The following is a 26,918-nucleotide window of genomic DNA, read 5'->3' as shown; positions in this document are numbered from 1 at the left end:
AAGGATGTGACTAGTCACATATGCTGGATACAATATAATGGGCAACTGAGGAGGTTCTGATGACCACTTATAAAAACAGAGGAAGAATGATAAAAACTGAAAAACAGGATGTCAGAGTAAGCACAATGTACCTGTTGGTGCAGAACATCTGCTGAGTGTTTGCTAAAAGAAGTTGAATGATATTTAGGAACTGTAGCTTTAATTTCATATAAACAGAAAAGAAAATTCATTTTATTTCTGTAGCCACTTTCAGGCTATATCTGCATGAATTAAAGGTTATTTTTTCTCAGTACTAAAAATCTCTCTCTTTCTCTCTTTTATGAATTGGCATGTTCCTTTGGGCCTCAATTTCTTTTTTGTTTCAACTCTTTGGCAATACAGATGGTCTACCTCAAGTGAGTCCTTTGCTGGGTGAATTTGTTGGACGATTTTGGCCACTTTTGATTAGGTAAGAAACCCTGAATGTTTGCTGAAAGGTGTCCCTTCAATTACTTTGGCTCAGTGGGACTGGGCTCTCAGGGAAAATTACAAATCCTCCCTGCAAATTTGAATTTCAGTGGAGCAAGATGGGCAATACAAGCTTGAAGGCTGCATGTGATTCACCACTTGCTTTGATGGTGGAAACATAACAAGAAGCCTGCCAACAGGACTCTTTCTTAAAAAGCTTATTTTACTGTCATGTTTGGAATAGGCAAGCTTATAAAATCCTGCTTTGCCATGGCCAGAGAAAGGCTCATTTGAAGCAGACACACTGGTATATTTAGAGATATTTTTAGAAAAAACGTACTTCAAGTAGGATTATTGGTATCACTGTATCTCAGGAAATAAGCGAATGGAGAGCCATACAAAATGAATTAAGAAACTGAAAGCTCCTTTCTCTTGGTCCACGTTCTCATCAGCCCTTCTCTGCTGCTGCTCCTGCTCCTGCTCCCTCTACCCCCTTCCACCCTTCTTTGCCTCAGTCTGGAACCTAGAAGGGGACCTGACCTCTAGGATGCACGGCTCCCAAAGTGCTGTGGCCTCAGGCACCTCCTCCAACTCAGGCTTTAGGATCTGAGGGTAACTTCCCTTTGGAAGAGAGAGAATTCCCAGCCTTATCTAAACGTGCTGATATGGATCCTATCCCTGAGAATCCCAACTCTCAACATGCAAAACAGCCAGGGAAGCAGAAATGATCAACAGGAAGGAACAAGGAGTCTGAGAATTCGGATAAAAGGCTGTCCTAGAATTAAGGGCTCAGGTTGGCAAATGGTTGTTCTGATAACTTGGAAGAAAGGGAAACAGCAAAATGAGACTGAAACCACAGTGCCATACAAACCAACTTACTTTTCATCTCAATGTGGAAAAAAAATAACCCTATTCATTTGGAGCCCCAGGGACACAAAAGCCTTCTGTGAATGCACTGCTGGTATCTTTTGCCTTGCTCGCACAGGAGCAAACTCTTCTTACCCAGGACTGCTGGGTAGAACAGATGTGGTGAGAGTGCACATGCCCTTTGTCCTAGTCCATGTCACCCATGTGAAGAGTTGTTTTCCAGTGCTTTGGAAAACTCTGCACCCAGGCTCTACAGCATGTTTCTGATGTGCAGCCCCATGCAGGCGGATGGACGGGGCTGCTGCATGGAGCCTTGTCTCTGGATGACTCGGCTTGACTAATCAAACAGGCTTAATGGGGCCACAGGACAACCTTCACCAGGGAGTGGGATGGCCCCTCAGGCATCTTCTGCAACTCAGGCTGCTGCTGGGCCTGGGACACCCGCTGTGGGGCAAGGCTGATGGCAGTCTCTGAAACCCTCTGCAGCAGGGACCTGGGGAAGCTGCAATGCGGCTGCTGGATGAGTCCCCATTGATTTTCTTTTTTTTTTTTTTTTTTTTTTTATCCTCACCCGAGGACATTTTTCCATTTTTTGTACAGATAGAGTGGGAGGGAGAGAGAGGAAGGGAGAGAGAGAGAGAAACATCGACGTGAAGGGACACATCGAGTGGCTGCCACCCGCACGACCAACCAGGGCCGGGGACAAACTGCAACCGAGGTACGTGCCCTTAGCGGGAACCGAACCCGGGTCTCTCCGGACCGCAGGCCGACGCTCTAACCGCTGAGCCAAACTGGCCAGGGCCCCATTGATTTTCATCAGTGGTTCCCAAGGCACTTCCTAATTTAGCAGAGATGGATTCTGGGGCAGATCAGAACAGACCCTTAATCCTCTCCAGTTTTATGGTAGCCTTGTTGCTGGAAGTTAAGTGAGAAAAGATATCTGGACGGCAAGAACAGGCAGTTTCTCAGGTATTGGCAACAGCAACCCAGTTTTGGGGGAAAAACGGAGAGAGGTGAGTACAAAAAGAAACTCAAGACTGCAGTGTTACCTGCTCCATTAGAATTATTCACAAAGGGCGCAAACCTCTTTCTGGGAACACCAGTCACTGTCAGGAGCCAAGGTCACTGGAAAGAAGAGTGCTGGGAGAGACTAAGGAAGACGCAAGGATAACTGTGAAGCTTTACTTCATCCACCAAGATCCTTCCCCCAAGAAATCAGACAGGAAATATCTGGCAAATAGTGCAAACTAATGAACAAAATTGACATAATTGGAGAGCCTCTGAGCTGGGAATGGGAACACTTTAAATATGTGCTTCTTTTTCCTGCCTTAATCTTTGCCTGTCCTTATGGATCCTGGAGCCATGCATTCTGTATTTTCTACTGACCTTTCTTGTTTCACTGGAACCCAGAAAAACATACAAGTTGTGGGTAGCTCTGAACAACCTTCCACCTGCTCTTTCCTCTGAGGGTTCCTGAGCAAACAGGTCCTGTGTTGGAGGAATCTGCCTCTTCTCAATGCTGTCAATCTGTTGGGTAGAGACCTGCTATATAAACTAAAGACCTACCCAGGCAAGAGATTTTGAAGATCTTGGGAGACAAGGCATGGAGTTAGGGAACTTGTGCTTATCTATATTGATAGTAAATATGTGCTGGGGCTATGCCAGGCTATGGGCCAACTTTTTGAAAAAAGAGACTTTCTAACATCAATGGCAACTAACTGCTGATTTATTAGTCATTGCAACTTCCCCAACAGGTTTATATAATTCATTATAGAGCTTACTTCAGAAAATAAGATGAAATTAACTTGCAGACCAAGCCGTGAAGGGCTACTAAGGTGTGGTCTGGGACAACTGAAGCCCCGTTACTTCTATCCAGGGTCCCTCCATTCAGTTTCAGATATATGCAACTCCCTGTGAACTAGAAACTGGAAACCAAGGGGAGCTAAAATGAAGAGATTATCTTGACAAACATAAGACTTCCACAGTCATAACTTTATTATTACAGAAATTTACCTTGTCTCATATCTAATGGGATTATCTGCAATTTATTAATGCATGCCACTGTAACTAATTTGAAAATCACTTAAATTCTACTTTCCTGTCTTGAACAGAAGGGCAATTCAATAAACAGTCAAAATAATATGATATTTGCTACATCTTTTACTAATATCATGTATACTCCCACTAGAGACCTGAAGTATACTTGCTTAGTAATGTGCTATTAAATTAGTCACCTATTATGGTTAATAGATTATAAAAGTATATTCTGTAATATGGACAAAAATGCAGGGAAACACACATATTTTAATTTAGTTTGCTTCAATATGGAACTTTAATATGGTGAAGCAATCCATTTGACATATCTAGGAAATGTAATTTAACATATTAGACTTTCTTAAGTTTTATATACACACACACACGTGTGTGTGTGTGTGTGTGTGTGTGTGTGTGTGTGTATATATATACACATATATATAAAATTCACTCGGTTAACCACAGGATAGAAAGAGTAATTTTAGAATTACAACTATTATTTTCCAGTGGTAAACACGTGAGGAGTAATAGAAAAACATGGAGAAACGTAAAAAGGAAATAAAATCATCTATTAAAGGGAACTGCCTCTTTATTTTTCATGGCATTGAAAAAGAAAGGGAGAACAAAGAAATCTCTTTTCAATTATCTTATTTCCTCAAATTTGATTTTGTTTTAGCTTGAGTGTTTGCTTTGAATTAACCTATTAATTATAATGTTATACAGAACCTTGAAAATCATAGGTGATTTTTATTTTCTTAATATTCTAAATTTATGAATAAGTATATTATTTATATGATCAAAGAAAAGCTATTCTTAAAAAGTCTTTCCAAAGTTCATCTAAAATCTAATTATAAAAATTATGCCTAAAATGGCATGTTTAATACTACCACCAACGAATATAATAGTATTAGTACTACCACTACTAAATAGAGACAGTTTTTTTTTTTAAATACTCACCTGAGGACACTTTTTGCATTCATGGAGCGAGAGGGAAAGAGGGAGGAAGAGAGAAAGAAACATCGATGTGAGAGAGACACATCGACTGGCTGCCACCCACACAACCCCAACCAGGGCCGGGGAGGAACTGCAACCGCGGTAGGTGCCCTTGGCAGGAACTGAACTCGGGTTTCTCCGGACCGCGGGCCGATGCTCTATCCACTGAGCAAATTGGTCAGGGCTAGAGACAGCTTTTGATGAGTAGGCCAATACAGTGAAAATAACAGTCTTTGTAATCAGACATGAGCTTAAGTATTTTCTTTACCACTTTTCTGTGTGACCTTGGCCAAGTTACTTTTTCTGAACCTCAATTTTTTCATATGTAAAATGGAGATAATCCCACCTACCTTACAGGGCTGTTAGAACTAACAAGAGCACCTAGAGGCTTTAACAAATACTAGTGCCTTTACTTTCTCATGTCCCTTTAGTACCACTTTTTAGAAAATGTAAAAAAGCTTGCACCAGTCCTGGTCGGTTTGGGTCAGTGGTTAGAGCGTGGGCCCACGGACCAGAAAGTCTCGGGTTCAGTTCCTACTAAGGGCACATACCTCAGTTGCAGTTTGTCCCCGGCTCCAGTTGGGGTCGTGTGGGTGGCAACCAGTCACTGTTTCTCTCTCTCTCTCTCTCTGTCTCTCTCTCTCTCTTCTCCCCTCTCTTCCTCCCGCTCTATCTGAAGATGAATGCAAAAATGTCCTCGGGTGAGGATAAAAAACAAACAAACCTTGCACCAGAGTAAAAATAAACCAATAAAATAGATCTTTAATAGCTTTAATCTCACCACTGACAGTAAATTGTCATTTTTAGAATAATATGTTGATGTGTGGAGACCACTAAAGAGTTTTAATTTAAAAAAACAAAAACAAAAATAGATCAAGGTAGTCAGGGGACAAAAAAGACAATCAATTGTTGTTTTTAAATAACTTTCTATATATCATCTTTTATTTAAATAAAAACCTTGACCTATAAGTTTGCTATACCCTCTACTGGAAGGTTCAAGTATGATTATCAAATGTCTATGATTTTAATGAGTCTGTATATCAAGCTACCTTATGATGATTAGGACACAAGTTATCCAGGTTTGTCATTCAAGTGCCTACAATGAAAAATGTAAATAAAAAGTATCCTTTTAAATTAGAAAACTATATTTGAATCTTCAGTACCAAAGTCCTTCAAGTTTAGATAGCTTAATTTTTAAGCTTAATTATAGTTAAGCTTAGATAGTTAGTTTAATTATATTACAGAAAGACAGGGTGCACTGGACATTAACCACAGAATAATAGTAATGCAGTTATAAAAATATTTATTGAACACTGAATTAATATATCCAGGTGCTCATCAAATATTTGTTGACAATTTAATTTTTTCTCAATTTTTAGGCCTGATTATTCATAAACAGAGTTGGACATATGAAAATAGATTTTAATTTTAAAGCATTTTTATAAAATGTCTTTGACACCATCTTCATTAATATATTCTCCATGTTTGGTGACTGTCACAGAGACTTTCTCTTAAAGCTGTCCTGTGTCCTTAAGTAGAGAAAGGAGTACAACTATACATCACCTTCATTATGAAACAAGAGAGTATTTGGCTTCCTATCAATAGCTGTTGTCTGTGAATTTCATATTGTATTTGAGAACCTATTAATTTCATGTGCTGACTTTTGGGCATTTAGAATGCTTTCTTTTATACTACAGAAGGCTCATAATTGATTGATGCCTATTCCGCCAATCTTCTAGTTACTCAGCTTTATGATTTCTGATTTTTTTTCCAAGATCACTTTGAAGCTAAACCTAGTTGTCAGGATATTAAATACTGACCATACCACTAGAAAACTAAATCCATGCTCCCATTACAGATAATTTAATAACTGGTTATGAAGGTGTGTTCCAAATAGAAATTCCACAGTGTGGCTCAAAGGCCCTTCTAGAAAGCAGGGAAAGGAATTGTAAGTGGGAAATACAGCCCCATCTATGCCCCCAATTCAAACAGATCTCTGCTCTCCTTTGTTTTAAACAGTGGGCTTCCATGCAAGATGTACAGGATTGTACTGTTTAAAGGAAAATAAAAATCTAAGAAATCACTGATTTAGGACAATGAAAATATCCAACATCAAAATTACAGTGGAAGTCTTGATATGAAAGAGTTTACTATTACCTTCTAGTTGGTGATGGACATAACAGCAATGTGGCCGAAAGTTTTCAGAATAGGAAAGGGTAAGGAAAAGGGAAAGGAGAAAGATTTCTTTGACCATATAAGGTCCATAATTTGAAGCCACAGTTAAAAATATGGATGCACATCTAGCTAATCCAGATCCAAGGGTGTGATTACTCTAAAAAAGTCTTCAGTATTAGTTAGTGCTGGCCGGTTTGGCTCGGCGGTTAGAGTGTCGGCCTCCAGTCCAGAGAGACTCGGGTTCGGTTCCCACTAAGGGCACGTACCTCAGTTGCAGTCCCTCCCTGGAAGGCAGCCACTCGATGTGTCCTTTTCACATCAATGTCTCTCTCTCTCTTTGTCTCTCTCTCCCTCCCATTCTATCTAAACAAAAAATGAAAAATGTCCTTGGGTGAGGAGCAAAAAAAAAAGTCTTCAGTATTAATAAAAGTAGAAAACATCGACTCTAATCACTTGTTCCTATTTCTTATAACTGGGTAACTTTTCCCATTTCTTATAGTTACTAACACTAGTTACGTGAACTGTAATTAACTTTATTCATATATAATAGGACTACTGATGTTGTTTCCTAGGTCAGGATTTAAACAAGCACATTGGAGATAACTGGAAAGTTTATTGACCACTGGTCTATTAATTGATGATGACTAGAATTATGTACTTCGGGTTATAAAGAGATACAGTGGAATATAACTAATATTTGTCTTTGTCAGACTCCATGTGATCTAGTTAAACAACAGAAAAAAAACTAGTTACGATTCTCTGATTCTTTTGGTAGTCTCTAAGGCTTTTCTTTAAAACAGTAGAAGTGGGACACTGCCAAGTAACTGGTAAGTAATACCTGTGACCCTCACCTAGAGGGAAAGTAAGCTGTCCTCTTTTTTTTTTTTACCCTCACCGGAGGACATTTTTCCATTCTTTGTTCAGATAGAGCGGGAGGGAGAGAGAGGAAAAGAGAAAAACATCGACGTGAAAGGGACACATCAAGTGGTCACCACCCGCATGACCCAACCAGGGCCAGGGACAAACTGCAACCGAGGTACATGCCCTTAGCAGGAACTGAACCCAGGTCTCTCCGGACTGCAGGCTGACGCTCTAACCACAGAGCAAAACCGGCCAGGTCTGCTATACTTTAATTAATACTAAGTCTCTACTAAGATGGGGCTTAAAACATATTCCACTGGGAGGCTAACCAACAGAAATACATTGTAAGCCACATATATGCTTTTAAGTGCTCTAGTATAGCTCCTTTTAAAAAAGTAAAAAGTACTTGAAATTAATTTTAGTAATACATTTTGTTTACCTCAATGTATAAAAATGATCATTTTAACACATAATGAACAGAAAAGTTATCTCACATATTTTTGTACCAAGTTTTCAAAACTTAGTATATATTTTACATTTACAGAATATCTCCAGTTGGAATAGACACATTTTAGGAGCTCAATTGCCACACATGGCTTGTGGTTACCATACTGGGTTGTGCAGGTCCATGGCACATAATTCTGATAAATTTTGTTGAGGGATAAAAAAAAAAATTAACTGAACTCTAGCAATTGGTATTCTCTCCTATAGTCTAAACCAAACACACAGACTAGGTGTCCAGGAGGATTTTATTAACTGTAAGTCAGTGCTGCACTTCAGTGGCAAACTGGCAACAGGGCAGCAAAACCACCAAACAACCGGAGGCAAATTTTAGGGCCTAGGCAAAATGGCCTTCAACATTCAGTTGACATCGAAAAGAGTTCTTAATTTCTTAAGAGTTCACAAACCAGATGAGATACATGAAAGGCTCTGTGCTTCTAAAAAGATTCACCAGAAGCTTAAATTTCATTGATACAGACTGCTAAACTTTGCTTGTATTTTATAAATACATGGTTTTTGATAGAAAGGTACGATATCACAACTAAAACCATTTTCTCTGTTCACATTCTTTTTATTTTTATTTGTTATCCTCATCTAAGGATATATTTTTTTTGCATTTAACTTCAGATAGAGTGGGAGGGAGAGAGGGAGGAAGAGAGAGAAACATTGACGTGAGAGAGACACATCGAGTGGCTGGCTGCCTCCTACACAACCCCAACCGGGGCTGGGTACAAATTGCAACCAAGGTTTGTGCCCTTAACGGTAACTGAACTCAGGACTCTCTGGTCCGTGGGCCGACGCTCTAACCACTTAGCCAAACTGGCCAGGGCTCTGTTCATATTCTTATTCTAAAATTTACACCTGGTTTATGTTCATCTTTAAGAAAATGACTTTACACATTGATCTAGACTGCTTTTCTACATTCAGTTAATACTCAGGTTTGTACTAGCAGTAGCTGGTTTCTAACATATTTCTTTTTGGGGTGTGGGGTATAAGTTGTCAAGCAAATAGTTGCTATATTTCTCTATTCTATACCTTTTGATTGTTGTACAAAAGCAATGATATTCTCAGTTCATCTTTTTTCCAGAAACTGTCATCAATTTAACCTTTGCATGTATGTTTAAATATAAGTGGGTCTCCTTGTCTCCAGTCTCAGTGTTCAAATCCTTCCCTAAATTTCTCTGTAGAGTGATCTTTCTTAAAGGCAAATGATATGCCACTTCTTCCTTGCTTAAATTCTTTGAGTGGTTTCCTGTTACTGAGAGAGAGTGGTGAGGAGAGCGTGAATCCTATTGGCTAAAAGTGGTCTACCCAAGCCCAGCCAGTGTGGCTCAGTGGTTGAGCATCGACCCATGCACCAAGGGGTCATCAGTTTGATTCCCAGTCAGGGCACATGCCCAGGTTGTGAGCCACATCCCTAGAGGGGGGCATGCAGGAGGCGGCCAATTGATGTTCTCTCTCATTGATGTGTCTATCTCTCCTTCTCCCTTCCTCTCTCTCTAAAATCAATAAAGAAAAAATTTTAAAATAAGTAAATAAAAGTGGTCCACCTGAGATTATTAGCAAAGGCAACATTTGTCCTAATACTCTGCACAAACATGCACCAATAATAAGGCTTACTTACCTCCCAGTCAGGAGATTGATCTAAACCCAGAAACTTGGGTTCATGGACCAAGAGGGCATATATGATGGGTGGAGTTTCAATGGTTTGTTCATTTCTTTTTTTTTTATCCTCAGCCTGAGGACATTTTTCCATTTTTTGTTCAGACAGAGCGGGAGGGAGGGAGAGAGAGGAAGTGAGAGAGAGAAATGCTGACATGAAAGGGACACATCGAGTGGCTGCCACCCACACGACCCAACCAGGGCCAGGGGCAAACTGCAACTGATGCGAGTGCCCTTAGCGGGAACTGAACCCGGATCTCGCTGGACCACAGGTCGATACTCTAACCGCTGAGCCAAACCAGCCTGGGTGGTTTGTTCATTTCAAAAAGAGAAAAGTTTCTAGCTTCATTCCACTCAACAGATGAATTTGTGCTGCAGCATAATGTAGAGGCAGTGATGAGGCTCTGGGTTTTTCCTTGTTCACCATTCTTATATAATATTTGGAAGAAGCTAAAGTAGAATATATACATATAGCTAATTTTATAAAGTCAGGTGACTAGGTCATGAAAACATATTGAGGAAATCAAGGACTTTTAGGGATCAAAGGCTCTAACATCCAACTGATCATACTCTCATCCCTGATGGCTCACAAGACTACTTTGCTAATGATATGACAAGTCATCTGATCCTAAAACCACATATTTTTAAAAGAGCGCTAGATTTTTTTAAGGAAAAATATGAACTTAAGTTATTAGATACATGTGGAGAGAGACAAATTCTATCCTCCAGTGCTGCACTGCCTCAAGTTTAACAAAATCACAGATCTGAAGGCTTATAAAGCTATTTAGAGGAAATAGAAATCATAATATAAAAATTTCATTTCAGTAATATGATCAATATTAATTATGCTTTATTTCTCTGTCTATATATGGAATATACATTTCCTGGTACATCTATATTATCAAGTACCTGCCCTATTAAGGAAAGAGGCCTATTTGCTAAATGACCAATTTGTTGAATTACTGAGATTTTTTTTTCTTTTTTTAGGAATTAAAATTAACTGTATTTTCTGTCAGGATTTGGCAGTCCAGCATCACTAAATGTAAATTTCATTCTTTTCAAGTTTCAGAAACCAAGCACTTTTTGAATGCTTAACATTTTATATGCAAACGTTTAGGGCTTTCTCTAAATTTACTTTACCTTCTTTTCTTTTTTTGCATACTATGTCCTCTTTGTTCCCACACCTTACAGTGAAATACCTGACACAAATTATGCTTGACTAAGTTCTAGGTATCTGTTTCATTTTTGGTGAATTGCTCTACAACAGACTTACCCAGAGCTTCTATTAAGGTGGCATATTTTTTTTTTTTCTTTTATTGTTGTCAGAGAGAGAGGAAGGGAGAGGGAGAGAGATAGAAACATTGATGAGAGAGAACACTGACTGTCTGCCTCCTACATGACCCCCACTGGGGATCAGGCCCACAACCTGGGCATGTGCCCTGACAGAGAATTGAACCTGCGGCCTTTTGATGCATGGGTTGATGCTCAACCACTGAGCCACACCAGCCCGGTTAAGGTGGCATATTTTACAAAGGATCTGAAATAAGCTGAAAGTAGATGTATGCTCCCCCAAGGCAACATGGGATCCCTGCAATTTTGGGACCCTATGCTATACACTCTGGCTATGTGGCTCATCCCTGGGCAATTCTGGAGTCACCTAAATCTTAGAACCGAAGTCTCCTTTGTGAAACTGTAGAAATCATCATTGAAAACCACCGATGAGATAAATTTAAGTGAAAATTAAAATACACATACAGATTCTAATAAAATGGACTGCTAGACTGCTGTAAGTTAATATTGAATAAAAAACTGAGATAATTAAGTTTTTATTACCTTGGTTACTATATTCTGGCTCTTTAATGTAATAGCTGTAATAACAACATGCCAGGTACCTGGTATTAATTATCTCTAATTCTAACAACAAACTTGCAAGATAAAAATTTCCCCTTTTAATAATTTTGAAAACTTAGGCTGGAGAGTTTAAACAACTTAGAATTCTGTAGAGAATTAAAAATTTTTAAAAGTCTATTTTGCTAATATAATAAAAATGCCTTTGCTTTCCTACTTCTAATTTACATCTAAAGAATCATTATTATCAGTTCCAAGGCTAGCATTTAAATGAAATTAAAATATATTTGTCTTAGCCAGCTAGTGTGGCTCAGTGGACTGAGTGTTGACCCATGGACTGGGAGGTCCTGGTTCAATTCCTGGTCAGGGCACATGTCTATATTATGGGCCAAATCCCCATTGGGGGGCATGCAGGAGGCGGCCACTTGATGTTGTTTTCTCTCATTGATGTTTCTATCTCTCTCTCTCTCCCTCTCCCTTTCTCCCTCTCTAAAACCAATAAAGAAAAAAAGGGAAAAGCATATCATAGTTTATGCAACATGAAATGGGTGAAATCTCTGCATTTTTGTTAAATTAAGATTTTGGATCTGAAGCAGATATGCATTTTTAAATGATGTTGCTACTTTATGTAGATCTTATAAATGGTAGAATATATAAAAAGTTTACTATGACATTTTATGAGTTCTGGTACTTTAAAAGTTATGGACGTGGTACATTTTATTGTGACTGTCAGTATAACACAGCTATAATAAAAATTTCCTGTCAACTTGCTTGGTCCTAAGATGCTTGATGCATTTCCATTGTGTCAGATTGAAGCACATGACTGGAGAGAAGACCTGAACTCGCACTGTCCCATCTTTTTTTTTTTATCCTCACCTGAGGACATTTTTCCATTTTTTTATTCAGATAGAGCGGGAAGGAGAGAGGAAGAGAGAGAAACATAGATGTGAAAGGGACACATCGAGTGGCCACCACCCACACGACCCAACCAGAGCCGGGGACAAACTGCAACCGAGGTACGTGCCCTTAGCGGGAACCGAACCCGGGTCTCTGTGGACCGCAGGCTGACGCTCTAACCGCTGAGCCAAACTGGCCAGGGCTGTCCCATCTTACAGCAAGGCAACAGCACCATGCCAGAACAGTGTGGGGGTGGCAGTTTGTTTTCATAATTATATAAGAAGAGATACAAAATGCTTTAATTATACTATCTTTTATTATATTAAAGGTTTTCTGTGGATAAGTCTCACTGTGTGGGATGAGCAATGTTTAGACTAATGTTGGGTAAATTTTTAGTTAACCAAGCACTTTTACTTCCATGGTCATTTGACTTCATGTAGAAATAGGCTATTTATCTGACTAGATTCCAAAATTGTTGAATATTATCATACTAAAATTCTTCATTTAAAACTAGTGGTTAACACTAAACCAGGAACAAACGCTAATTTTTATAGCATAGTAATAGAGCCTTCTGAGAAAAAAGAACGTATCTGGGGAAAGGGGCAAAAATGGCTGACCATTCTAGAAGTAGAGGAACAGAACACTAAAAGAGATACAATTAGAAATATGTAAGGTAATGTTAGGATGCAGAGTAATCTTGACATTAATGACTGTTAAAAAGTCACAAAGTTAGAAATACCTTTAAAAGGTTGTTTGATAATAATCACTGAAGATTTTCCCACTCACCTCATTGCCACATTGCTGCCATCAATAACTATTGGTCTCAGATTTTCTCCATCATCTGTTACAATCTCCTGCATTGGAGAATCAGACCGCTGAGATTCCAGGGAAGACGTTTCCCGTGTTATACTGTTAATTGTACTAACTGTTTGCTCAGCCTCACTTTTATTTCCAAGTTTGACAAGTTCTCCCAAAATATCATTGATTAAAGCGTCAGTACCTAGTTTGTTTAGCACAAGCTGAACTTGTTCTTCAGAATAACCTAACTTAAGTGCAAACTCCAGTTTTGTTTGGTATTCTCGCATCACATCAGGGGGTTTCTTCACTTCCTTGGACATAGTCTGGGACTCTTCAGGTTTAAAGTCTTGTAAGATTTCACTGCGTTTGAGTATGTGAGGCTCTAAACAGGGAGACCTACAAAGTTGCCTGTGCGTCTTGGTTAGTAAGCATGGCTCTACTGATATGCTACTCCGTTGTTCTGACTCATGATCAGAATTTGTGCTTTCTTCAGAGTCACCAGAGCTCGCATTCTCTTCAGACACCTCTTTTTCTTCCTTCCCCGAATTAACTTTATCCATTGTTGGTTTTTCTACTACTGACCAAGGTACAGATGTGCTTAAATGTGGGTCAGTGCTCTCCACATGAAGGTGGCCCAGGTCATGCCCCAGATGGTCCTTCAAGCCCATGAAGCTGTTCCGTGTACTTGGCTCCACTTTGCTGTTTTTTCTGTATTCCTGAATGCAAAGTACCCCGTATTCCTAAAGAAAATGTAAAATATTTAGAATTTCATATTTATTGTTTCATTTGTCTCAACAGACAACTTGAAAGACAATTACTATACTATAGATACTTCCTTTATATTATGCCTACATCCTCTCATCCTTCAACACCCTTGCCAAGATAGTATCATGCACTGTTTTGCACATGAAGTTAGAAATTAGAAAGGCCATGTGACCTCCCCAAGGCAACAAAGTAAATAAGCAGTGAACTAGATTTTTTTTTTACCAATTTTTATTTGACTCCCAAATTCCTATTTTCCCCTCTATAACATGCTGCTTCTAACCTTAATGGAAGAGATTTTCCCACATTAGAATGGGCCTACCTATGTTTCTACAAACAGAATACTCTCAGTAGCATGTTTCAAATATGTCTAAAAAAGACTTCATAAAAATTTTTAAAAATTGTCTTAAAGAGAAAGCCATGTAGAAAGAAAGGAAAACATTAACTTATAACTGTAAAAGTATCATTAATTATAAAATTAATAATTTTAACGACAATCTAAAGGTATTTCAAAAATAATTCCAGTACTGAGCTGAAAGAACACATATTCAGCAACAGCAAATGAGGAATTAAATAATTACAAAGTCAATTACATTCCATTTAAAAGATGAATAGTTTGGCACTAATCATCTTTATTTTGTGAATATCAAACACAGTAACAGAACACAACTTTTAATGTTATGCTACCCTTATTAAACTCCAGGGACACTAGAGTTTATTTCATTCCAGGGAGTGGGGAAAGCTCTTTTATTCTATGCACATTTATAGAAAGCAGAGACATACAATATCTCACATAAAATTAGAAAATAATTATGTACATTAAATAAATAATGTTATCTTATTTGTTGTTGTTATTAATCCTCACATGAGGATATTTTTTTCCATTGATTTTTTTTTTTTTTAAGAGCGAGTGGGAGGGAAGGAAAGAGAGAGAGGAAGAGAAACATCAATGTGAGAGACACACACCCATCGTTTGCCCCCCCCCCCCCCTTGGTCTGGACATCAAACCTGCAACCCAGGTATGTACCCTTGACTGGGAATTGAATCAAACTTGAGACTCTTCAGTGTGCGGGCCAAAGTTCTAACCACTGAACAACACTAGCCAGGGCAATGTTATCTTAATTTCTTGAATTTTGTGGCAGAAAATATTTCTATATCATATCAGATAATTAACCATTATCTGCATTTGATTAAAAAGTCGTATTTTCTCCTACTTTCCCCCTATTACAATGCTTTTACTGTTTAAAATGCTTCTGCTGCTTTTATTATTTCCTTAAGTCTATTGAGAATGATTGTTATTTCTTCTACCAGGAACAGGTTAGCAAAATAAAATTATTTTATCTCGTGCTTCATTGTAAGGATTATATTTACATCAGTAGTTTACTTATTAAGGCAGTTCCAGTGTTATATCCATGGATATAGTAAGCCAATGGCAGCTGAATTTAAGACTGTCATAAAACACCTATTTACATAACCTAAAAAAGGATATTGGAAAAACATTTCATTCCAAAGCTCTTCAACATCTTATTTACACTAGAAAGGAGCTATTATATAAATGTTAAAAGAAAATGCTAAGTGATTTTCTAAGTCACACATCTGAATGCATACTCAGTGAACTTATTAGAGAGTGAAATACTGCTACATAATGAAATAAATGATATTAATTAAGGTAAATACTAGAGAAGAGAACATGGAAATCTTTAACTTGATACAATATGCTTAAAATTCCTTCAGTGTAGAACTCCTACACACTTCTACTGGAGTTCCTTCAGATTTGATCCCTCGAGAAGACAGATAACTTTAATATCACTGTATTTCTAATGTAGCATTCATTAGTTTTTAAAAAAACACCAAATGCTCCTGACTCCTGATTGTACAACTGATAAAAAGAACTACTCCTTAGGAGAGTTCCATATACATTTGCTCCATTATGAAGATGTATCCATTTCAATTTTTTCTATTAATAGGGCTATGCATGAGCCCAATTATTTAGAATTAAAGGAAGGAATTTTGAAAGCAAATCTTTACACTCACTGATTTATTAACTACTGTAATATACTGACACCATAATGCAAGTAACAAATCCAACAGCATCCTAATAAAGGGATACAGTTAAAAGAAAAATCTGCACTGTGGCCTTCGCAGAGCTTCTACCAAAAGTATTTTAAACAAGGAAAACCTATTGGAAGCTGGGCTGCCTGGCAACCAGAAGCTGGTTGCTAAGCTGCACTCTTTTAACATGCCATCATGAATGCTAGCACAGTGAAAGAATAATTTGGTATGAACAAAAGCCTATAAAAGAGACTGGGACTTAAGTGCGTCTGGTTTACCCTCTGAGAACAATGCAGCTGCCAAACCAATCTGGAAGCTCCGACATCATTGTTCTGTAAACCCCGCAATCTGCTCTGACTGCAGGAAGTGTAGTTAATGGGCAACATTTTTTATCTCCTCTGAAAAGTTTGGGTTTTGCATAAGTGCTGCTGTGAGATAATTCTTCAAGATAATAATTCACCGACCAAATTCCTAAATTGAACTAGGAAATATTATTTTAATTTTGAGCAGTAGTGTTTTTCTTATGGACTGTTTGAAACAAGATAAATACTTTATGAAAAATATAGCCAGTGGGGAAAATCAGAATGAAATATTATGTTTACAGCATAAATTATTTTTAATTTTTACATTTTACAATGAAACAAAACCAGATACTGTAAAGTCTTTAAACTTAAAATTAGCCACCCTATAAAGTATTTAAATCTTTTTATATTATCTTCAGTCTACTATTTAAAAAGTACTGATGCCACTATGTCAATCTGCTATATAATTTTATTATATGGCTATGATACAATAGAGAGAAAATTGGATTATCAGTTGTTGATTTTTATAATAAACTAGATAAAACTAATTTGTATATGACTATTTGGGGAATACCACATACCTTTAACTTGTGGTAATTCATGTAATTTATATATACTGTGTAAACCAAAAGTTTGAAATAACTGGACTAACATAATTTTTAATACCAAGGATAAATGTAAACTTGATGTAACCTATTTTAAAAAAAATTAACAACTAATTTTGTTGCAAAATAATTTTTCTTTTAAAAGATTTTGGTTTAACTGTTTGTTACACACAGGCCTCTCTTCATCTGCTAGATTTATTTCATTGTTACCTCCGAGAAAGTTATTTAATGTCATCTTGTCCTAAACAAGCAGTTAAATAATTTTTAGTACTTATAAATCAACAGACTAAATATGAAAGGGTACAAACAAGGTCAACTGAGTTCACTTGCCAGGCCTATAAACTGCCTACCTTTTCTCCACTAATAATACAAATCTGAAATAACCGATTTGTATTGGCCCTAATGGTAAAGATTTGGTGTTTTTTTTTAACCTCTAAAATGCTTCCACTTGTAATTAGTAAAAGATTGCCCTAACTTAATATAGCACTTAAAAAAATAAAATAAAAAGAATTTAGCAATATCTTGAAATCATTCAATAAAAAATGTAATGCTAAGATTTAAAAACTGATAAAAATATTTTCATATGCTACAGTACTTGTCAATGTATTGTAATGTGTAAAACTTACAAGTAATTAAAAGAAATCTAAGGATAAATAATTGTATGTGACTTTTTGTTCAATGCCTTAAAAATGATAAATTAATTTTGAAAAAAAAGATAGCAAAGACTCTAATATCACACAATTTATTACATGTATGGTAGAAAATACTTTTCTCCTTAATTTCTAAACCATTATTAGACTTTTAAGTTTTGTATTTGCTCAGATGTAAGCATATATAAATCATCTTTAATCCATGATTAACTAATAAGGGTATTTTCCTCAGTTCACGAAGAAACAGCATAGACAAAGTTGCACATACAAAGCAGGTCAGAGTTTACACTCTGATAGTTCTTGAAAAACTCCAAGAAATATAGCTTAATTTTTAAACTTTATATCAGGAATATATTATAACTGGTCTTTACATTCTATATTCATGAACACAAGAAATATTGGGCAAAAATCTAATTGTCTGAAAACAGATTTCTACACTTATAAAGCTATTGATTTCCTCCAGATATTGTTTTGGAAATAAAAATAAATTTTCTTGCTAAAAGCCTAGTTAAAAATCAGATACTACTATCTGTTGAAAAATAACTAAATTTACATAATTTTATAGATGATGATGAAGTATAACTAATATTTAATGGCCCAAAAGAAACTTCATCTTAGCAGGTCAATGACATAATGGCTATTTCCTAGAAATATGTTGCCTACACACAAATTGCCCATTTAGTGAGATTTTTCTGAAAGTTCTCATTAGATGACTTGGATAATCCTTCTCAAATCAAATGAAAATTTGTTTTATATACTAAATATATTAATCAGGAATATTAAACCATAAACTTGTTAAATCAATTTATTTGTTTGCAATGTAAAGTTACAATGCCATGAAGTAGGTTCTGGTTGTTATCCAAATGGTAATACTAAGAGAACAATGAAAATAAAATAATGAATATGTAATAAATACCTACTGCTGTAGTCTCTGTGTATTTAATTACCATTGTATTTCAGTGAGTGCTGTTTGTCTGCATCCCTCTGGCTAACAAAGGAAGGATGTCCCTTTGAACAGATTGGTTAATGCTCTTGGGCAACAGATGTCTACTAGAACTGCAGGAGACCAGCAACTGGTGGCCTGCCCATCTTCTGAAAACTTTCAATAGACTTATGCATATGTTCACACAATAGGGCATGTGGTAGAAATGAAAACCTCTTTTTAACCCTTTCTGCTCTTTCTCTTATAACTGAGAGATGAAAGTCTTTGTCTCCTCTACCCTTCCCCAGTACAGAACCTTGAAAGTAATAGTTCTTGAAATGACATCTTCAATCTAATATCTAAAACTAGAGCAAGCAAAGAAAAAGATGGGAGTGAAGAAATTAGTAACTCCATGTGACTACTGAATCTTCTGACAAAGCAATTGGATGCTTAATCATATTCAAAACAAGCTGTCTGAAATGTCTACCTTTATCAATCCATTTCCCAAAGCTAGGTTTTTAAGACAATGGAAAAAATCTAGCAAATCTTACTACCATTTTATAGCACCTAGGTCTAACAGTGACACCTTAAGAAACATAAGAATGTGACAAGATAAAATCTAAATTCGTTTTTTATCGAAATATCAGAACATGTTATAACATATCTTTAAGTACCAAATGATAACATGCCATGCCTAACACCTTGCAAATGCTCATGGAGCTGTAATTATAAAACTCCAGAATTATAAAAATGTAAAAAATCTGCTTCACATATTTTACCGAAAGAACTGAATTTTCTGGTATTTTGGTACTATGTAGTAATTTGTAGGCTTTCATTTGAGGTGCTTTCTATCCTTTACAGAGTTCAAATTAATACTTTGAATATTTACTAAAGTTTAACTTCCAAGGCACGAAGTAGCACAGATACTCACGTTAACAGGAAAATACAAAGACATTGGTTTCTGTAGCAGTTTCAGCAGTAACTCCTTAACACAATTTTAGCTGCAGACTTCCAGGCAGGCAAGAACAACAATGAATGGTTGAACAGATGGAATGGCAATGTCTTTGCTTAACCTACTACCGAGTGGAATAACAGCCAATCATAGGCCAGAAATCTCACAATTAGTTGGCTAGGCAGATGCAAGCCAACCTCAGCACTCTGCGTCCAGGTTTTTAAGATAAGCAAGTTGATGTCACTCTTGGGGTCTGCCCCGGGCAGCATGTGTATTAACGAGGGATGTGCAGCAACAATAGGCCATACAAAGCTGACTAGTAGGCAGCTGCTCTTTGAGAGCAGTCATTAGGGAGCAGGCTGCCAACAAGAAACACCTGGCTTGGGCTGACTTCAGCTTTTCTTCCCTGTTTTCAATGCATGAAACAAAGAAACCAATTATATTTAAAGTAGTAAAAGTTGCATGTTTCCAAAAAGTTGAGGCTATACTCTAGCATAGATTTTTGTTTTTGAGAAATAAAGAAAATGATGTGTCAAAGTAGCAACTAACGACTTCAGCAATCACTTTTCTATAATAAATGAATTACTGGTGAAATGAGACATGATAAAACGATTTCCCTGGAAATACTGGGAGATCTAAGATATTGGTAAGTATTGGTTAATTTGTTGCAAGACAAAAATAATAAAAAAAATGATGAAAATAACACTGTGAAAAGGAAGTTTTAAGAGCTTACAAACAGAAATGATTTTTAAAAAGTTCACTATAAAGTAAGGTAAAACAAGTTTGGTATAACTTTGTGTCAAATGACACATTTAATTTACATTTAAACAAAACTAACTTCAACCTAAAATCACCAGAACAGCCCAACTCATGTACGTCAATGAGTCAAATAGTAATGTAAAATTATTTTATGATGGATACTAATTAAATAAAAGCTGAACCTTTATACCTGTTAAAAGTATTTGTACTTCATAGAATTTGTAAGATGTAATATTCAGATTCCAGTTCAGCAACTAGTTAACTTTATAAAGAAGAAATATTGTGATATTTTTGAAGGATATAAAAGTATACAAAAATCAGCCTCCTCAGTGAGGAAGCTTACCATCCCTGATTTACTTCATAGTTTCAGACTTGCAGTATTTACAATGCTATGGACTACTTGCTTTTGAAGGCTGCATATTTATATTTTGAGTGGCTTCTGATGATGAAAAAAATTCAATCCAGATTTAAACACCATCAGATGCTGTAAAAATATCACCCTACTACAGAAAGAGAAAATCTGGAGCTGTCCTACTACCTATGTGATGTAGCATGTGTGTGCACACATATGTACGCACCTCCTTTTCTTTCTAGTGCAAATTAAAGGAGTAAAGGCAAAAAGCTGCTCTTAAAATGCATTTTTGACATAGGCTGATTTATGCAGAGCCTTGGCTTTTCTGTTTTAAATATAATCATGAACTTATCTAAACATATAAAATTTGGTTAGAGCACCCCAAACAGTCTAAATCAATCTCTCCTTTCACACACATATACACAGGCTACTCATAATTAAGATAATTTTTGAATACTTGAAAAAAACTTATTGGTTGGGATTCTTGGCCATATTCTTACTGTGCCACTCAAATGTAAATAAGCTCTCTGTACAAAACAAGAGGAAGATGTACTCTATATGGTTAAAATTTTCAGTCATCTCACAGAAAGCATCCCTTATGCCTACTAAAGGCCTAAAAATACTGTTTTGAGAAAAAAATTGAAATATAAAATATATAGATCACCAATTGTCTATATTTTACCTCTACAGAGCTTGAATGTCAGCTCAAAAATGTTAGAAAATTCAAAAATCTAAAAATATTTAACTAAATAAAATTATTGGGTTATGAATGACAAACTAATTTCTAAAGCAAGAAGTATTCTTTTTTTCTGCCAAGGTTACAGTAATGCTTCTGCCATAGTTAAGCCTGTGGTCTAATTTCATAGGCCCATTAATCAATATCCTATAGTTTATTGCAAACTATAAAGTGAATTACACAGAACTCAAATTTTATGTCTTGGGTAAGCATATAAACCTTAAAGAAATGAAGAAAATTAGAATTTATGTTTTTCTTTTTTGGTGATACTCTGAAATTTCATGAGTAAAAGGTATCAAGGTAAGAAAGGTAAATCAAGGCCACTAGTATAAATGTACCTCTGGTAGAACTGGGTTTGATTAAAAAAGATAAAAATGAAAAACATAACATATATTCACACAAAGTAGTTAAAACTAAAACCTAATAAAACTTAAGCTATGCATTGACTAGAGAGATCAATATTTACGGTCAATATTTATGAATTCATATTAAAAACTTTTTCTGTTGTGTATAAAAAGGAAACTCTTTAGTATGAATAGACAGCCTTCTTTCTCTTGGGTTCTCTTTATCCCTTGCTACTATAGTTACTATTTTACAGCTTTAATTCAGGAGGAGGAGGAATCCTCTCACTAATTCCTGCCACTGTGAACACAAAGAATGAGAGAAAACTACCAAGCGCTCAGCAGGCAGCCTGAACTCTAGCACTGGATTAAGTTTTTTTTGCAAACAGCAATAAAGGCAGTGATCTGAAAAAGCTAATCAGATCCTGCGGTGGTATTTAGATTATCTGGGTTGCTAGTATTGGATAATGTTAAGCACATTAAAACATCTGTAGGTGAAAAGACCGGCCCTGGTCTGTCTCTTAGTCACACTTCCCTGGTCCACTTCCCATGACAGAGCCAATACAAACAGCTGCTGGCTCAGCTCGGGTCACTGCAATTAATGAGTATGTGGTTATGACAGAAGAAAACAAGACAGTGCAATTTTAGGCAGATACTAAAATCTGTCAATGTCAAGTAGGTGCCTAACATTTGGAACTTCAACTATATGATAGGACCTTCTGCATTTGCTGAGGTATGAATGTGAAACTCATGAGTTTTGATGCTAGTGTTTGGAATCAATTCTGTCAGTGGTGATCCAAGCTGTCTTCTTGGTACCTTTCTCCTAATATGGGCTTGTTCTTCTTTAATATACAATCTCTTTCAAGTCTAACAATTAACACCAGAGAAGTAAGGTTATTATATCAAGTTTTACCAATTGCTCTCTAAAAACTTAAAAGGTTAAAAACTTATTTTTGAGAGTTAAAAAAAACCAACTAACCAGCACCCTAATTTATACACATGGTGTAAAAGAACAAAGCTGAGTTGATTAGGCACTAACTCTCTGGGTTGTTATATTTTGGAAGTCAGATGGGCCATGAGAGCTTTAATATATTTTACTTTTGGGGGGCCTGACTACTTTCGTTTCTTACGTTACTCCTTCCTTGAATACCCCCCTTAAGTACACTCCTGCCAAAGTAATTTTCACTGACACCACTCTTATACTTAAAAAAAAAAAAAAAAAGATCTCAGCAGCAAACCATGAGTCTCTGGTTCTCTGCTTTGTTTTCAAGGCTCTTCCTACAACCTGGGCCCCTCCTGGCCCTGTAACCTTATTTCCCATTTCACTTACAGGGAAAGGCAGCATAAGTGAACTCACCTAAGGTTCTCTTGCACTGCCTGCTTCACCGCCTGCTGTTGTAAGCCCAGCTCAAGGTTTCTTTTTCCCATAAAACCTTGGACTAGTTTAGTTTTTATTGATGTCCAATTTCCTTTGAATTTCTATAACATGAAGCATCTGTACTGCATCATACAAGCACTTGTTTATGACCACGCCGTAAGCTTCTTGAGGGCAGAGCCATTTACTCTCTCATAATCCACACAGAAAACACCTACATGTGCAGCAATGTGCTGATATCTAGAAGACATGAGTGAAAAATATGGGAACAGTGAAAATACAGGCTCCTGCAAATAGGAATGCAGGCGTTCCTATGAACAAAAACGTTCCCCTGCTAGTTATTCTTTCTCTTTAGTGACAAGGTGAGCTTATCAAAGAGCCCTCAGCTATTTGCAATGTTCCTGGAGCCCTGGTTCCGCAGTCCGGGCTGTTTGCACCATTCGAGGCTGCTGTGGAATTGAGTGAACATTCCTCTCAGTGATGAGAGGTCTTTTCATGCAGTCTCTTTCTCTGGCTTCCACTTCCCACCTGGAGTGGCATCTGTTGGAGTAACACTCAGGCCTCTGCCTACTCACCGAGGATGACTGATCTTACAGGAAAGTCTGGGAAGAGGAACTGTGAGAGCCAAGTCCAGCCTCTTCCTCACACATTTCTCTTCAGGGTCTAACAAGGTGCACAGAAGTGAGTGCATGGTTGCTTTGCTCTCCAGCACTGCCTGAGGTTGAGTGGTTAAATCTTTCCAATCTGGGGACTCACTGTAACAAAGCCCTTGATGCTGTGACCTTAAGTCACGTTCTACGAAAAAAAGAACTGCTATTCTGATGTCCATCTGCCTGGCTCCTTTGTCTATTTCTCAACTGGTTCAGAACTAACGCAGAAAAAAGACACTCTCAAACAATATTCAACAATAAAAAAGTTTTGTTATAAAGAACTATTGAAGGAAAAAAGTAATAAAAGGGCTTACATACATTAACTCTGATAAGACTACTTTTAAAATATATATGGCCCTGGCCGATTTGGCTTGGAGGTTGGAACGTTGGCCAGCAGACCAGAGAGACCAGGGTTCGGTTCCTGCTAAGGGCACGTCCTTTGGCTGCAGTTTGTCCCTGGACTTGGTTAGGTTGTGCGGGTGGCAACCACTAGATTTGTCTCTCTCACGTCAATATCTCTCTCACGTCAATGTCTCTCTCTCTCTTCCTCCCTCTCTTCCTCTGGCTCTATCTGAAGATAAATGCAAAAATGTCCTCAGGTGAGGATAAAAAAAAATAAAAAAATAATAATAATACATATGAAGGAATAAAGTTAAAAAAATTTGTAATAAAGAAGATAACGCTCCTCAAAATAAGAATTCTTAGGGTTTGATTTAAAAACCTTTTAGCACAGCTACCCCTCAAATGTCTTTAGGGTTCAGCAGCAGATACTAAGTAAACCCACAAAAGCAGTTTTTCCTCCCAGTGGTCTAAAAACAAAGTAACTTTTCTATAGTCATTTCAAGTGGCAATATAACCCATATTCTTAGACTTTAAATATTTCCCAGTGACTAGCTTCCCATTTAGTATTTTTAAAATTTCATTAAACAAATAAGTCTTTAAACAGATTATCTTAAATTCTTATAGAAGTTGTAAATACTCAAGGAACAAAGAATCTTTGAAAAGGTCAGGATATATAAATCACATCCAAAATGCTGATGTAATAGGTTACTATAGCAGCTAATATATGAGGGAGTAGTGGTGAGAAAATTTCTGAGAAAAAAAGGACATGTATGATTTTAAAAGAAGCAGAAAGCTCATGACATCGTCCACAGTATCAAAACTCAGTTATATTAAGTATAGTTGAAACTCCGAGGAAGAGCTGACTGAAAATGTGTGTAACTGTATATAAAATATATACAAGACATTCTCAGAATTATCTCATAACTGGAGGATAGGTAAACGACACTTTACCTCACCTGGTAACGACAGTATTTACATCATTATCAAAGTATAGTGGCAACAACTCTCTCCTGACGCCGCAGCATTTATCTGACCTCCAAGACATCCCTGACTTTCTGCCCAGTGTGTGCTTGAATCTGCACACACCTTCAGGCTGTGTGCGCCAGCTGAGCGTGGGTGCATGTCTTGTTCTTTAGGTGTTAAATAATTCCACTTGGCAAACTAATTCCAAGCTACTTAACCAAAAGTGTTGCTAAAGTGAAACTGACTGATTTAGGCTATAGAAAATAATTGTATCAATTTAAATTAAAATAGGACTCTTTAGGTCTGTCTATTCTTGTTAATGGTCTACAGGAGAGTGTAACAGTAGTATATTAAATGTAAAGGAACTCAGGAAAATATAAAGCATGGTATTCAGCAAATAATACAAAAGGAACTGTAAACCAACTATAACTCAATAAAAGTTATTTGTTAATTATAAGTTTGATCTAAATATAAATTCTTATTAATAATCAAAAAAGAAAAAAGTCCCTTATATACCAATTCTGGTAAGATGGAAAAACAAAATGCTTGAGTTAATACTTCCAATGGCCCTCATACTACTGATTTTAAATTATTGCACACTACTGATTTTAAACAGTTGTCCTGGTGTGCTAAGAACTGAAAAACATCGAGAGGCTAACAAAAGGAATGCCTATTAGAAAATATGCTCAGTAAAATTAGCACAAAAGTTTATAACAAAATTTTCTTCATAAAGTTCTATTCATATCAGAGGGAGAGGTAATAATTCAGATATTAGCCCTGAACGGTTTGGCTCAGCGGTTAGAGCATCGGCCTGTGATTCAGAGATCCGGGTTTGGTTCCCGCTAAGGGCATGTACCTCGGTTGCAGTTTGTCCCCGGCCCTGGTTGGGTTGTGCAGGTGACAGCCACTCGATATGTCCCTTTCACGTCGATGTTTCTCTCTCTCTCTCTTCCTCTCTCCCCCTCCCACTCTATCTGAATGACAACAAAAAAATGAAAAAATGTCCTTGGGTGAGGATAAATAATAATTCAGACATTAAATTAATTATTTCAAGCATTCGGGACAAGATTCCATCTAAAAATGAACCATCATATACTATAATTACTTAAATCTAGAATATGAATCACCCTAAACAGCTGCCAATACAATTCAATTGTGAACTCTAAGGGGGCAGGGACTCTGGGTTTTGTTTTCTGATTTATCTGTAGCACCCAGTGGAGTGGCTGGCACACAACAGGCACTTAGTACGTATGTGCTAAATAAATGGTGGCATTTCAATATTGGGACCAAAATCACTTCTTCAGATTCATTTGTTCTTACTTGATATAACCTACACTGCAGCCAGACACGGGTACTGCAAGCAGTGGTTCACTCAACGTACTTACAACACTGGAATCATCAGAGGAGGCTGAAAATACAGCATTTGGATTTCAGAGGTCCATCCCTAGAGGTTTATTTTCTTGGTTTGGGTGAAGCCTGGCCATATATATGTCAATTCTAATGTGTAGCCAAGTTTAAGAACACTGCCTTAAAGTTTCTTTCTTCTAAAATACATTTATCCACAGTTGCACATGTTAAAATCCTACCCATTATTGTTAAAAACCCAACTTTGCCATGAAAACTTCCCTGGAACAATGTTAAAATTACCTTTGGATTATTTAAGCTTTGCACAGGGCTTGGGATGGTTAGGACTCAATCAGTATTTGCCTGGTGAATAATTCTGGGAGCATGATAATATAGTAGAAACACAATATTTATTGAAAGACTGAAGTATGGTTGGTTTTCATTATCCATGGATCCTGTACTTGCAAATTTGCCTACTTAGAAAATGTGTAGCCCCAGAGTTGATACTGTCGGTGCTCTGGACTCGTCCCACAGACAGGCCGCGCAGAGGCTGAGCATGGAGCGTCCAAGGTGCCCTTCCCGAGGCTGAACCCAGTGCGTTCCCCCTTCCCCCTTCAGTGCTCACAATGGAAACCAGTTTCCTGGAAAGGACTACTTAGTGCTACTTTTTTTGCATTTTTGTGCTTTTTGTTGGTGAATTTGCTGTTTACATGGCCCCCAAGTGCTGA

At 37.0% G+C, this 26,918-nt stretch overlaps 1 protein-coding gene across 1 annotated transcript in view; it reads right to left on the bottom strand.

The window, feature by feature from the left end:
• Positions 1-26,918, bottom strand: part of ZC3H12C (zinc finger CCCH-type containing 12C) — a 65,829-nt gene that overhangs the window by 17,744 nt on the left and 21,167 nt on the right. The window contains exon 2 of the mRNA XM_036259478.1: positions 13,072-13,823. Within this exon, the coding sequence (XP_036115371.1) occupies positions 13,072-13,823 (752 nt within the window). The remainder of the gene's footprint in view (positions 1-13,071; positions 13,824-26,918) is intronic.

Source organism: Molossus molossus, unplaced genomic scaffold (genome assembly GCF_014108415.1).
Source record: "Molossus molossus isolate mMolMol1 unplaced genomic scaffold, mMolMol1.p scaffold_m16_p_13, whole genome shotgun sequence".
Lineage (NCBI taxonomy): Eukaryota > Metazoa > Chordata > Mammalia > Chiroptera > Molossidae > Molossus > Molossus molossus.
This window is presented reverse-complemented; position numbering and strand designations above follow the sequence as displayed.